Source organism: Crinia signifera, chromosome 3, assembly GCF_055691185.1.
Source record: "Crinia signifera chromosome 3, ASM5569118v1, whole genome shotgun sequence".
Classification (NCBI taxonomy): Eukaryota; Metazoa; Chordata; class Amphibia; order Anura; family Myobatrachidae; genus Crinia; species Crinia signifera.
In genome coordinates this window covers 205,011,725-205,024,328 of record NC_139219.1, presented here as the reverse complement: position 1 = coordinate 205,024,328, position 12,604 = coordinate 205,011,725, and the positions used below count along the sequence as shown (strand labels likewise).

At 43.6% G+C, this 12,604-nt stretch overlaps 1 protein-coding gene across 19 annotated transcripts in view; it reads right to left on the bottom strand.

The window, feature by feature from the left end:
- The window catches only part of DST (dystonin), a 522,642-nt gene that overhangs the window by 256,279 nt on the left and 253,759 nt on the right, over positions 1 to 12,604 (bottom strand). For all 19 annotated transcript variants that reach the window (XM_083177288.1, XM_083177291.1, XM_083177290.1 and 16 more), the window contains 5 exons: positions 7,789 to 7,901; positions 7,530 to 7,636; positions 5,106 to 5,225; positions 1,980 to 2,075; positions 1,774 to 1,901 (listed from right to left, as the gene is read on the bottom strand). In XM_083177288.1, the coding sequence (XP_083033414.1) occupies positions 1,774 to 1,901; positions 1,980 to 2,075; positions 5,106 to 5,225; positions 7,530 to 7,636; positions 7,789 to 7,901 (564 nt within the window). The remainder of the gene's footprint in view (positions 1 to 1,773; positions 1,902 to 1,979; positions 2,076 to 5,105; positions 5,226 to 7,529; positions 7,637 to 7,788; positions 7,902 to 12,604) is intronic.

The following is a 12,604-nucleotide window of genomic DNA, read 5'->3' as shown; positions in this document are numbered from 1 at the left end:
GTTTTCATCGCATCGCATGGCATGCATCGCATGGCATGTGATGTTTGCCCCCTATGCAATGAAAGATCGTCTAAGCACCATAAAGGGTGCTTTTGAGCACCCTAATGGGTGCTTACAATGTGAAATGCACCCCCACGCCACCCCCCCCACCACACTATAAACGTGAACCTGAAGCGTGGCGAGCGCAGCAAGCCCGCGAGGGGCGGCGGTACGCGTCCTCCGACCTTTTCATACCCCCACTATCCACGTCGGCGTGGAGTTGAGAATAGAAAGCGTGGCGAGCGCAGCGAGCCACCGAGCCGGAAGCGTGGCAAACGCAGCGAGCCCCGCGAGGGGACGCGGATACCTTCACAGGTATCGGAGTCCCCTCGCGGGCTTCACAGGTATCCGCGTCCGCTCGCCACGCTTCGGGCTCGGTGGCTCGCCACACTTTCTATTCTCAACTCCACGCCGACGTGGATAGTGGGGGTATGAAAAGGTCGGAGGACGCGTACCGCCGCCCCTCGGGCTCGCTGCGCTCGCCACGCTTCGGGTTCACGTTTATAGTGGGGGGGGGTGGCATGGGGGTGCATTTCACATTGTAAGCACCCATTAGGGTGCTTATACAATGTTTAATCGCATTGCATTGTATGGCATTGTATGCCATGTACAATGTCATACAATTTTAAAATTGTATGACATTGTACAGTATGGCGCGATATCGCGTCGCATCGCATACCATCGCATGCCTTATGGTATGCGATGCGATGGGCCCCGCCAAAATACACAAGTGCCAAAGTTTCTACCAGCTGTGGAATGACACGCTGGCTGTTAGAGCCCATTGATGGTTATAAAATTACGGGGGGCCCTATTTTTTATCGTCCACTTTATTTTTGCAACCAGGACCGATCCAAGAGCCTGGTGCTAGATTCAGAAATATAGGGTGACTGGATATACTGGTGGGGGAACCCCACACCATTTTTATTTATTTAATCTTATTTTTACAAAGAGAAGCCTGCATGAATCGGAATGATCTGAAATATGATACATTTTCCATTTGTATTTTCTGCTGAATTCTTTGCCGAATTAAGCAGTGCAAATGATAGTAAATGTAAACACCACCATATAACTCATGACCATATACGGACGAGTTCTATTGATGTAAAATCCTTTGTGCAACCGAATACGGCCTTATTTAAGATCAAATGGATATGAATGGATGCATTCGTACCCATTCGATCTTAGTAAATTTCCCCAATTGAGGAATCCATAAAAACAGATTGTAATGTTTTTCATTTTCTTATGGGTTGAGTTTTGAAAAATGAAATCCTTGCTTAGCGTGTGCTTGCATCATGGATGGACTATACTCCCCGAATTTCATGCTTCTAGGTCCAGATGTTTGGGCTGAGTGTTGATGAGTCAGTCAGTCAGAACATTTTATTGAAAGGGTGATACTAAATAGGCGCCAGTGTAACACAAATGTTCAACTTTACTGTATGGACAGTAATAGAAGATAACGCAGGTAAGCTATATCATTGTTGTGACCTATTTGACATGTATTCTTGAATTCAAAGGTGTTTTAGATGATGTTCAGTATCAGCCAGGGATAACAGTACAGCAATAGTAGCTTATGACACCACAGCAGTTGGGTCTATGGAAGTACAGTACATGTACACTGCCAGCCCGCAACATACCGCTATCTAAGATAATGACATTCATGACAGATAAGCACCATGTCTAGTAAATATACCGGTAAAAATTAGACAACAGAAAAAATATAATTGTTGCTCATACCTTTCTATTTCAGGCCTTATCGCTTTCTCTCTTTCAAACATAGCGATGATTAGTTTTCCCCATTCTTTCTCTATATCGTTTGGATGGTATCCCTGGCAGAGCTTGATTCGTCCAAACTCAATCCAAGTCTGAAAAATAAATAAAAGACGTGTAGTAAAGTGTTAATCCACATAGATCCTCTGTCACGGCAGCATGGGCACACTTACTTCCAGCAATGTGTACAGGTGCTTAATCTTTGCCTTTTCTGTTTCCTTTGGTGGGATGTCTTTCTCTTTAAATTGCAAGTATTGGTTATAAAGTGCCTGCAAATGTTAAGCAAATGTCCCATTAATAACACACTAACATGTGTACAATATTGTTATTGCTCCATTTACAATTATTAGCCACTAATAGCAGCGAGTGACCAGTGCCCATGGCACACAAGATTTCTCTGCACCCCCAGGACTTTGCTCTCAATGGCATTCACTAGTTAACACACCTCAGGTGGCACTCGGAGGACTCATTGTACCCTATATAGAAAGTGTTGACACAAAGGATAAGTGTGCATGCTGGACAGACTTCGGGACTTGGCTTTTGTTACTGCTTTGTGCCCATGTTCCATTTAGGATACACTGGCAGCATGCATGTGTGATGTTGCTACTTGTCTTGCAGGATTCAGTAAATCCTGTTTGTAGCATTGGCAGCACTGGGTTATAATTATGCATCTCTGTAGGCATTCTGTTTTTATATTGAAACACAATGACAGCAAAGCTACAATAAACAATCATGTTTGTTTTTGTAATAGATGACTCTGTACAGAGTAACGGTGTCAGAAAATATGTAAGCTGAGGACAGCAGTGACTGGCATGGTAAATAAGCCAGTATGTAGAGTCAATGCTGACCTTGGTGTTTTATCACTACACTATATGGACAAAAGTATACGGATGCCTGACCATTACACCAACAGAGACTGTAATGACATTAAAACACATATTTAAAATGGTGTCGGCCCCCCTTTTGCAGCTATAACAGCATTCAATCTACTTGGAAGTCTTTCCACAAAATTGTTTCTGTGGGAATTTGTGCCCAATCATTCTGTAGAGCATTTATCCGGTCACGTAGTGATGTTGTACGGGAAGGCCTGACTCACAATATCTTTTACATTTTATTCCAAAGGTGCTCGATGGGGTTGAGGTCATGGCTCTGTGTGGGCCAGTCAAGTTTTCAAGGGCCTTCCCCAAACTGTTGCCCCAAAATTGGAAGCATAGCAAAATGTCTTGTTATGCTGAAGCACTTGGACTCCCCTTCACTGGATATAAGTGGCCTAGTCCAAACTTTGAAAGACAGCCCCATATCATTATCCCTCCTCTAACAAACTTCACAGTTGGAATAACGCAATGAGGAATGTAACATTCTCCTAGTATCTACCAAACAGAGAAGCGTGATTGTCACTCCACAGAACACTTCTCCACTGCTACATAGTCCAGTGTGAGGGTGCTTCACACCACTCCATCCAATGCTTTCCATTGGGCTGCTCAACCATGGAAACCCATGTTGTTGACCCCGCTCTGTGATTGACTACATTGAGGTCGAGTTACTGTTGTTCCTAAACACATCCCACTTCTAATAATGTCACAGCTGACCGTGTAATATTCAGTAGGGATGAAACATCACAAACAATCTTATTGCAAATGTGGCGTCCTATGACAGCAACATGCTTGAAGTCACTGAGCTCTTCAAAACTAACCATTTTGTATCAGCAATCTATGCAAATGAAGGCTGCATGGCTAGATGCTTTATATTTATACACCTGTGGCAACAGGTCTGATGAAACACTGTAATTGTAATAGTTGTTGCCAAATAATTTTGTCCATATCAATCGATTGAAATTAAATTTGATGAACAATTTATAGACTGTAATCAACCAGTGAATATATGAACAAATGACACAACCAACGGGTTATGCTGTCAATGTTTCGGATAGTCATAGCCTGTTGGTTGTGTCATTTGTTCATATATTCACTGGTTGATTACAGTCTGAGCGCTTGCTAGTACTGCTCGATATTTTTCCTATTTCCAAGGATTGTAAGCACCTGACAAGTTGCATCATTGGCATTGAGTGCAGGGCATATTGGATATATATATATATATATATATATATATATATATATATATATATATATATATATAAATAATCGATCGATACATTAGGAACTGGCCTATAAAAAGTCTCACTAGTTTTGTGGTTCCAACATGCTTCACACACAGGTCTGCTTCTTTAACCTTGTGAAAATGGTCAGGCAAGCACTGGCATCAGCATGCCCAGAAAATGGATCTGACATGCCCGCATAGAAGGCTGCCAGTCAGCGCCCCCAAAGGCCTGTCGCATGTCTCTCATGCTGCAGCGTTTTAGGCACTGTGAGCAAAATTGCAGCCCCAGATCTGCAAATATGTATCACTGCCAGCGGTGGCTAGTACCTTATTGTTGGAGGGGAGCTGCCTCTGGCCGCAGCGGGGGTGCCGCGATTCAGGCACCCCCTCCCCCTGTCGCTGCTGCTGCCTCCTCTCCCGTCCCGGGTCCGGAGCCTGTGCTGTGATGAGTGACAGGCGCCGGGACTGGCGCATGCGCAGTACACACGTGTACTGCGCATGCAGCCAACTTCTATGGGCTGCTTGGGCAACAGCTCATAGAAGCAATCTTGGTCCTGGCGCCTGTACAATGTAAGTTACAGGCACTAGGACCAGCGCGTGCGCAGTGCCTATATAGGGACCAGCGTGTGCGCAGTACCTATCTAGGTACTGCGTATGCGCATCTGCCGTTATTTGCACGGCAGCCAGCACAGAGGCGTCCCAGAGGGAGGGAACACCTCCCAATGGGACTGCCTTTGTGACTGGCAGGTCGGGCTTCCATTTGGAAGTCACTGCCAGTCACGGTGAAGCCAGTGCAGTCTCACAGACTGCATCTGGCTTCACTACAGTGGTGGATTTCACCTGGGGGGGGGGGGGCTGCAGCCCATAGGTAAAAACCGCCACTGGTCACTGCTTCTGTGCATGCACAGTTCTAAAAACAGCGGAAATGTGTGTAAACATCGGATTTACATACATTTATGATTTAGGCTCCCTGCTGTATTAAAAAGGACATGGCCCTGACACAGGTCACTGTCAAGTTTAACTGGAAAATATACTTAAGATAAATCCAACTGAAAACATGCCACTACACAATGTCTTGTTTAAGGTTTAAATACTCTGCAGCCTTAATGAAGAAATAATAGGACTACTTTCCTGCACAAAATCATTATCAAGTAGATAATAATCAGAATTGTATGGTCTTCATCAGACAGGTTGGTTCTTACCTTTAGTTCTACAGCAGTATTTGGGAAATTTCTGTCAGACATTAACGCTACATGGTGCCTAATCCATTGGATGAGGTAATTCACCATATTCTGGTACTCTATCCACTTCACCTCAACATCCTAAAACAAGACAATAATATAATAAATGACATATCATTTTACAAGTTAACATTAAAACAATGGCCTCAATGTAGTGCTTGGAGCAGATGGGTGTCATATATATATATATAAGTGATATAGTCCTTCTTGGCACGCCATGTCATGTGAGAATCTGCTAGCATCAGGCGTCTTTTTTTTTTTGCTTATTTATTGACGAAAATGGTCCTCAGTCACAACACTTGCATACAGTATCTGACTGGGTCTCTGAATCTGTACACAAAGCAGCTTTTTTCCAATACAAGTTCCGTTACACTTACTTACAGACTGAGTCACACAGAATATACAAGTGTCATGTTTCAAACTAATCAGCGTTGTGCATAAGGTGCATTTCCGGCAAAAAAATATTAGCACTCGTGCCAAGCATCTCGAGCTGCATAGCCTATTGAGGCTAGATGTGTGAGGATCAGTATTGCCCCTGTTGGACAGACAGAAGATCTTATCTCCGTATTTGCCTTGTCACATAAAGCCCAAGGCACAAGTGCCAGTGGGGGGGGGGGGGGGGAGTGACCGTGAAGCTGACCTACAGCAGCAGCCCCTGTCCTCTTCCAGCTCCGCTAATGCCAAATGGGGGTTTTCATGGGCAGCATGCTCCTGCTCCACCGTGGATTTGAAAGGAGTGGCTTGGCATTAATGAGCTGCTGTAGCCTGCACGTTCTCTGGGTTCCCGCTCTAACGCTGACAACGATATCTGGCTGCAGTCAGCACAGTCAGTAGGGGTTGAGGATGGTGAACACGGTAAGCAGGTACTGCCTTATTATCCTTTAGTTGGGGGGGGGGGAACTTTCCCCTACACCTAAATGATTAGTTGGGGAAAATCAACCAGGTTTTATTTTTCCCAACTAGTTGGGCAGAACATTTTCTGCCATTTTTTAACCATGTGAGATCAAACGGCTGATTAGCATTGTAATGGAAGGATATCTTTCTGGTGTAAGGCCAGCATAAGCACTTTAGGACAGTAGGTGTAACCACCTATGTGACTTACGTCCCAAGGACCTATTTACTTAGTGTTATATTACAAAATTATTTTATATATTTTATACATATAAAACTTAGGTACTTGTTTCCTAGCACGGCCACCACGATTTCTATCGTGGTGGTCGTGTCGGAAAAAATCGTGTCGGTCGCGTCGGGTGCATACCAAAACGCACACGACGCGACCGACGCGATGTACCCGATTTCTCCATAGGCTTCAATGTTACATTATTTTAACATTGAAGCCTATGGAGAAATCGGGTCCATCGTGTCCATAGGCTTCGATGTTAAAATTTTAACATAGTAAAAAATGTTAAAAGGGCCAATATGGGCCATTTCTCATTGGGTATGGCCCCGTCATGTGTGTAAAAAATAATGGCCCCCCATTGTGTCCGCCACCCCCACGATTGACGCGAACCCGAAGCGTGGCGAGCGCAGCGAGCCCGCGAGGGGTGGCGGTGCGCGTCCTCCGACCTTTTCATTCCCCTACTATCCACGTCGGCGTGGAGTTGAGAATAGATTAGTGTGGCGAGCGCAGCGAGCCACCGAGCCCGAAGCGTGGCGAGCGCAGCGAGCCCCGCGAGGGGACGCTGATACCTTCACAGATCCCTGCGTCCCGTCACGGGCTTCACAGGTATCAGCGTCCGCTCGCCACGCTTCGGGCACGCCACACTAATCTATTCTCAACTCCACGCCGACGTGGATAGTAGGGGAATGAAAAGGTCGGAGGACGCGCACCGCCGCCCCTCGCGGGCTCGCTGCGCTCGCCGCACTTCGGGTTCGCGTTAATCGTGGGGGTGGCGGCCACAATGGGGGGCCATTATTTTTTACACACATGACGGGGCCATAGCATATGAGAAATGGCCCTTATTCTGCCTTTTCCCATTTTTTTATATGTTAAATGGACTCCGTTTCAATGTTAAAATAATTTAACATTGAAGCCTATGGACAAATCGGGTCCATCGCATAGGCTTCAATGTTAAATATTTTAACATTAAAGCCTATGGGGAAATCGTGGGCATCGCGTCGCATCGTGTGCCTTAAAGTTAAGGCACACGATGCCCGCGATTGTGGCCGTGATAAGAAACAAGTACCAAAACTTATAATTGACGAATGATATGAAATCTGGAAATGGAAGGGGAAGTAGCACCTATGACGTTTAAGAACCGCTGTTTGTTGATGTGCAAAAATAGCTTTTCTTGTTCTTGAACTGTATAGCATTTGGATTACATTAACACAATACAACATAAATAGTTTGTATTGTTATAATTAAAAAAAGTCCATGTTACTTACATTTGCACTAATTCCTTCCCCGCCATCTGGTGTCTTGGGGAAAACATCATACATTGAGGAGACATATGTAATTACTGACTTCTCATCTGGGGAAGAAACATCTACATCTAAACAAGAAAGAGAAGAAAATGTTTTAAAAGTCTTATATTATATATATATATATATATATATATATATATATATATATATATATATATATATATATATATATATATATATATATATTGTTGTTCTTATTTTGCTTAGAATGTATAATTACCTTCAGGATCCAGAAGTCTTGTCACACCCAGTTTTTCAGCTACATAAAATGCATTTTCTAAATTCGTAATGTTGCTTTGAACAGCAACAGTATCCATGTCAATCAGGTCCGGCCTGGAAAACAATACATAGCACTGTGATATATGGAAATACACATGAAAGAAACTTATTGAATATACTGTATTAATCTATAGCTCAAGATAAAACAAATACTCCATAACATTGCACTACAAGTACTTCAACCAAGAGCTGCTAATAGAGGGGAGACATAATTGGCACCAGATACACACTAAGGGCGGGATGCTATATAGCAGAAATGCGGTAAAAACCCCGTTTTCGGGGTTTCTACCGCATTTCTATATGCTATATGGCGCCTCCGCAGTGTCAGCGCTGCGGAGGGAATCGCCAGCTAAAGCTGGCGAATCCCTGCAGAAGCCTATGGGCTTCTTACCGCAGCGCTGTTTGAGGGATCCGTCACGGATCCCTCCCAGCGTGCCCTGCGGCCGGCGCCGGGGTCTGCGCATGCGCAGATGGACTCCCGGGTCACAGACCCGGAAGTCCAGTGCCGGCACCGCATCGCAAGGGACAGCTCTTACCGCAAGAGCTGTCCCTTGCATGAATAACGGCATATGTTATAGCATATGCCGTTATTAAAAATGCGATGTCCGGCGAAGGGGGGCCGCGGATGTTATAACATCCCGCCCTAAATAGTAGGTGTTGTCCAAATGATCATAAAACCATTATATGAACTGTTCTAATGGAAAAAGTCAGATAAAAATATACCCTCGTAGTGACCGAGATATGACACGGCATGATGTGAGTAGAATGGCTGTTAAACATGCAAGAACACATCTGTCTAGGTCTTGACCTGGTATGAGGATCCTACATGGTGAATCTATATTAGTATGTCCAGACCAAGAAGCAGTATAGAGGAATTACTACCATAACACACCCATCAGACAAAATTATCTTTGTGCGTCTTTTTAACCAATTCTGAATTACCATCCAGGAAAGGCCAATGCAGCTCACTAGGGCCCTTATTCTGATTGACGCGGACTTTACCGCGTACTTTCGGATCGCGTCTTTACGGCGTCTGCACATGCGTGGAGAACGCTACGCGCATGTGCCACGCCTTGACTCGGTACCAGTTCGGCCAAATCCCGTCCAAAACTGTTCACCGCTATCAGTCGGGAAATATGGGCGTATTATGGGCGTCATGCGGAATGACACATGGGCGTAGTTTCAAAGTGGGCAAAACGGGGCGGAAACATGGGCGGACACGGGGGAGTACACTTATGTTGGGGGGCGTACATTCGGAAACCACTCCGAATGCACGCGATCAAAAAGGGCAGAAATGTGCGGTGTCCACAAGTGTACTATTGCTTTGCGGACACCACTCGTTCATGCGGTAGGCGAACGTACGCCTAATGACTACAACCATTAACACCTGAACCCAATAGAATCTACTCCTTTACTCATTACTCACTAATAGGCCGCTTGTCAGTGCTTTAATTGAAACCATTGCTGCTTCAAGGAAACCTTAGTAATCCCCCACATATGCTGTACTTGTCCCACACTTAAAAACTGCTAACAATGGACATGACTGAATATTAATACTATCAATACACATGTGTATTCGACATGTACTCATGAAACCACACATTTTGGGTAAAGTAAACACATTTATTTATATTCATGCACTTACATTGCTGTAAGGGTTAATGTGTGCAATGCATGTGTTAGGCATGCTTGTAAGGATATATTGGAATCTAATTGATTCCAATTCCAAATAAGCAGTTTTTTATGAGGATAGGTAATTGAATAAGTGGGTCATGTGATGTATTGCAGAAGATACTTCATAGTGGGTTGTTTGGCGTAAATACTCCGCTTACGTGCGGTAGCACCGCTTGGCTCCCGTTCGGATGCGGTATTCCCGAGCATACTCTGTAATACTCTGTAATACCGTGCCGAATCGGAGTGTTTCTCCCGCACACGCATGCTTTGTATGTCGTCCGTAAACACGCCCTGTTCTTAAAGAGTGAGTCCGTCCGAATGCGGAGGACACGTGGGCGTTTCTACGGACGATGGCCGCATGCGGCAAAACACCGTGGCGTGCGGACCGCTCCGTAAGAATGCGGGAATTTCCGCACAGATCAGAATAAGGGCCTAGGTCTGTATAAAGACATTGTGGATCATGTATCGTGCAACATGTTAGTGATTTAAATGCATGCACAGTTGCAAAGAATCACTAATTTACATGAACAAGGACATTGCTGGCAACTCAATGGGTGCACCACAATGTTAGCTCAGAACTGACTATTGTAATCAATACCACAAGAGAGCATGTCAACAAGCAGGTGGTGAATCACAGATTATTCCTAAATTCAAAAATGTTCACATTATCTACAGTGAGAGAAGGGCTACCTAGAACAACGCTGGCAAGGGGTGGGCTGTGTACACTCAGAGAGTTCCTGGAGAAATGTGGAACTTATAGGTGTAGAACTTAAATGTAGAATTTACTAGATTGTAAGCTCCTCAGAGCAGGGCCCACTTCCCTCCTGTTGTCAAAGCCCTCTTCTCTTCACATTTCACTCATGTCCGCATACTCATCTCCATCATTGGCCACAAGCCTCTTGTAGTATGTTAATTGAGTCCTCACTTCTTATATTTAAGCTGTAATGTGTATTGAACCTGCGCTCTTTACCTGTACTCTATTTTAGTTATTTATTCACTGTTATGTCAAGTTTTGTCTCCCTGTACTGTCCCTTTGTACGGCGCTGCAAAACAGTTGTGGCGCCCTATAAATAAAATAATAATAATAATAATAGGTGTCAGTCTTATAGATGTACAATAATGTTTTTACTAATACAACTGTGTTCTATATATTGCACCACTCTGCGGTAAAGCGTGGAGGGGTCCCATTGAATTTCCAATAAAAAAATAATCCCTATGATTTATTTAAAAATATGTCCCACAAAATATAATTATCTTTTATAAATCTGTGCTCAATCAGGCAGATTATGGTGTAGATCTGGTAATTTATAAGGATCATCCATCCACCCCCCTTAAATAAAATTTGGATTCTGCAATCCATTATGGTCTAACTGGTAGACAGTGTTTAGGAAGAGAGTCAATAGGTTGACACCAAATGATCAACATGCAGGTTTGTCATAGACAAAAGGTTGACACAAGCAAACAATTCCAATATGGAAATGGTGGACACATGAAAAGATCCAAGTGCATTTCGACCATTTGGTGTCAACCTTTCGACCGCATACCCTGCGATCAATGACCACTTGCTATTGAAGTAAATGGTGTCTACCAAGAGCAGAGGACTACTCCAGCCTACCTCCTGACACAGGTGATCTCTGTTCAGTGATATTTGCGAAGTGCCACAGTCAGTGCTTTTGCAAGATATCTCCTGAAAGATGGTGCCATTGGCACATTACCCAGGGGAGTAACCTGCCAAATGGCAGCGGAGATGCATGTTCTAGGTGCAGAGTGTAAAATGCATCGAGGGTCCAGGCGCAACGCATGCATCGCACCTATTGTAGATAGATATGCCCTATTTCCTACACTTTCTGTATATTACTTTAATGATATTCATTCCAAACTAGTAAAAGTAAATTGACATACAATTAGCACTTTTCCACAGTTAAAATACACTTTTTACTGAATATATATTCATGGATACACAGGTGGATAAACTGTATAATAAATCACAATTTTACAACAACATGAAGCTAACTATTGCAAATAATGTATAACTTAAATTATGCAATTTCTGAGTAAAAACATGACATATGTCAGGAACTCAGACTCTGAATTCCTATTAGGTTGTAATGAAAATAAAGCCAAGCCCCTAGCTTTACAGTACTGTAGGTTGTAGCTTTTAATTTGTCAGCCTGAAGCAATTAACTAATTATTACCACTGCATCAAAGCTCTAATGAAAATATGTTTGCAGAAAAATTCTTGCATAACAAAATTCATTATATGTTTCAATCTATATTTTTCAATATATTAAGGGGGGTATTCAATGTCAGGGGCACGGCTGTCGAGCTAGCGCGACAGCCGTGCCCCTGTCCCGTTCTCGGTGAGCTCGCCTGGAGCTCGGCAGTCGTGATTCAATGTCCCGGCCGCCGAGCGGCGAGAAGGGGGCGTGGCCGCGAGTTGCGGCCGGGAAGTGACGAGCTGCAGCCGGCAGCTCGTCACTTCCCGGCTGTTCTCGGCAGAACAAGCCCGACAGCTAGAGATGTCGGGCTCGTTCTGACAGGAAACCCTGTTCAATGCTGTCGGGGAAGACAGCATTGAATAGGGCCCGTAGAGCATCTCCCCCACGGGAGATGCTCGACCGCGATTGAATCTCCCCCTATGACTGACAGAGTACCTATGCCCACATATAAATGAATCGTAGAACAAGGTGTCATATACTGAATAAATGCAGAAAGGATTAAAAGAGCCACATTATACGTAATCTGTTAGTGAAATACCAATACGAAATTTAAAGTTTAAGAATGACAGCTCAAAACTGAAACAATGTGGCTGCTTCTCTTTGGCTGTTTTCTGTTGCAGATTGTAGGGATTGGTGAACATTAATGCCAAGTGAATTTGTTAAAATTGGTGTGAGAATTGCCAAGCAAACATTTTTATTCATCATAACGACCTGTAATGTTTACCATATATAGAAAATAAAACATTTTTACACAACATTTCTTCATTTGAATATATATAACTATATATATCTATATATATATATATATATATATATATATATATATATATATATATATATAGATAGATAGCTATAGATATATAT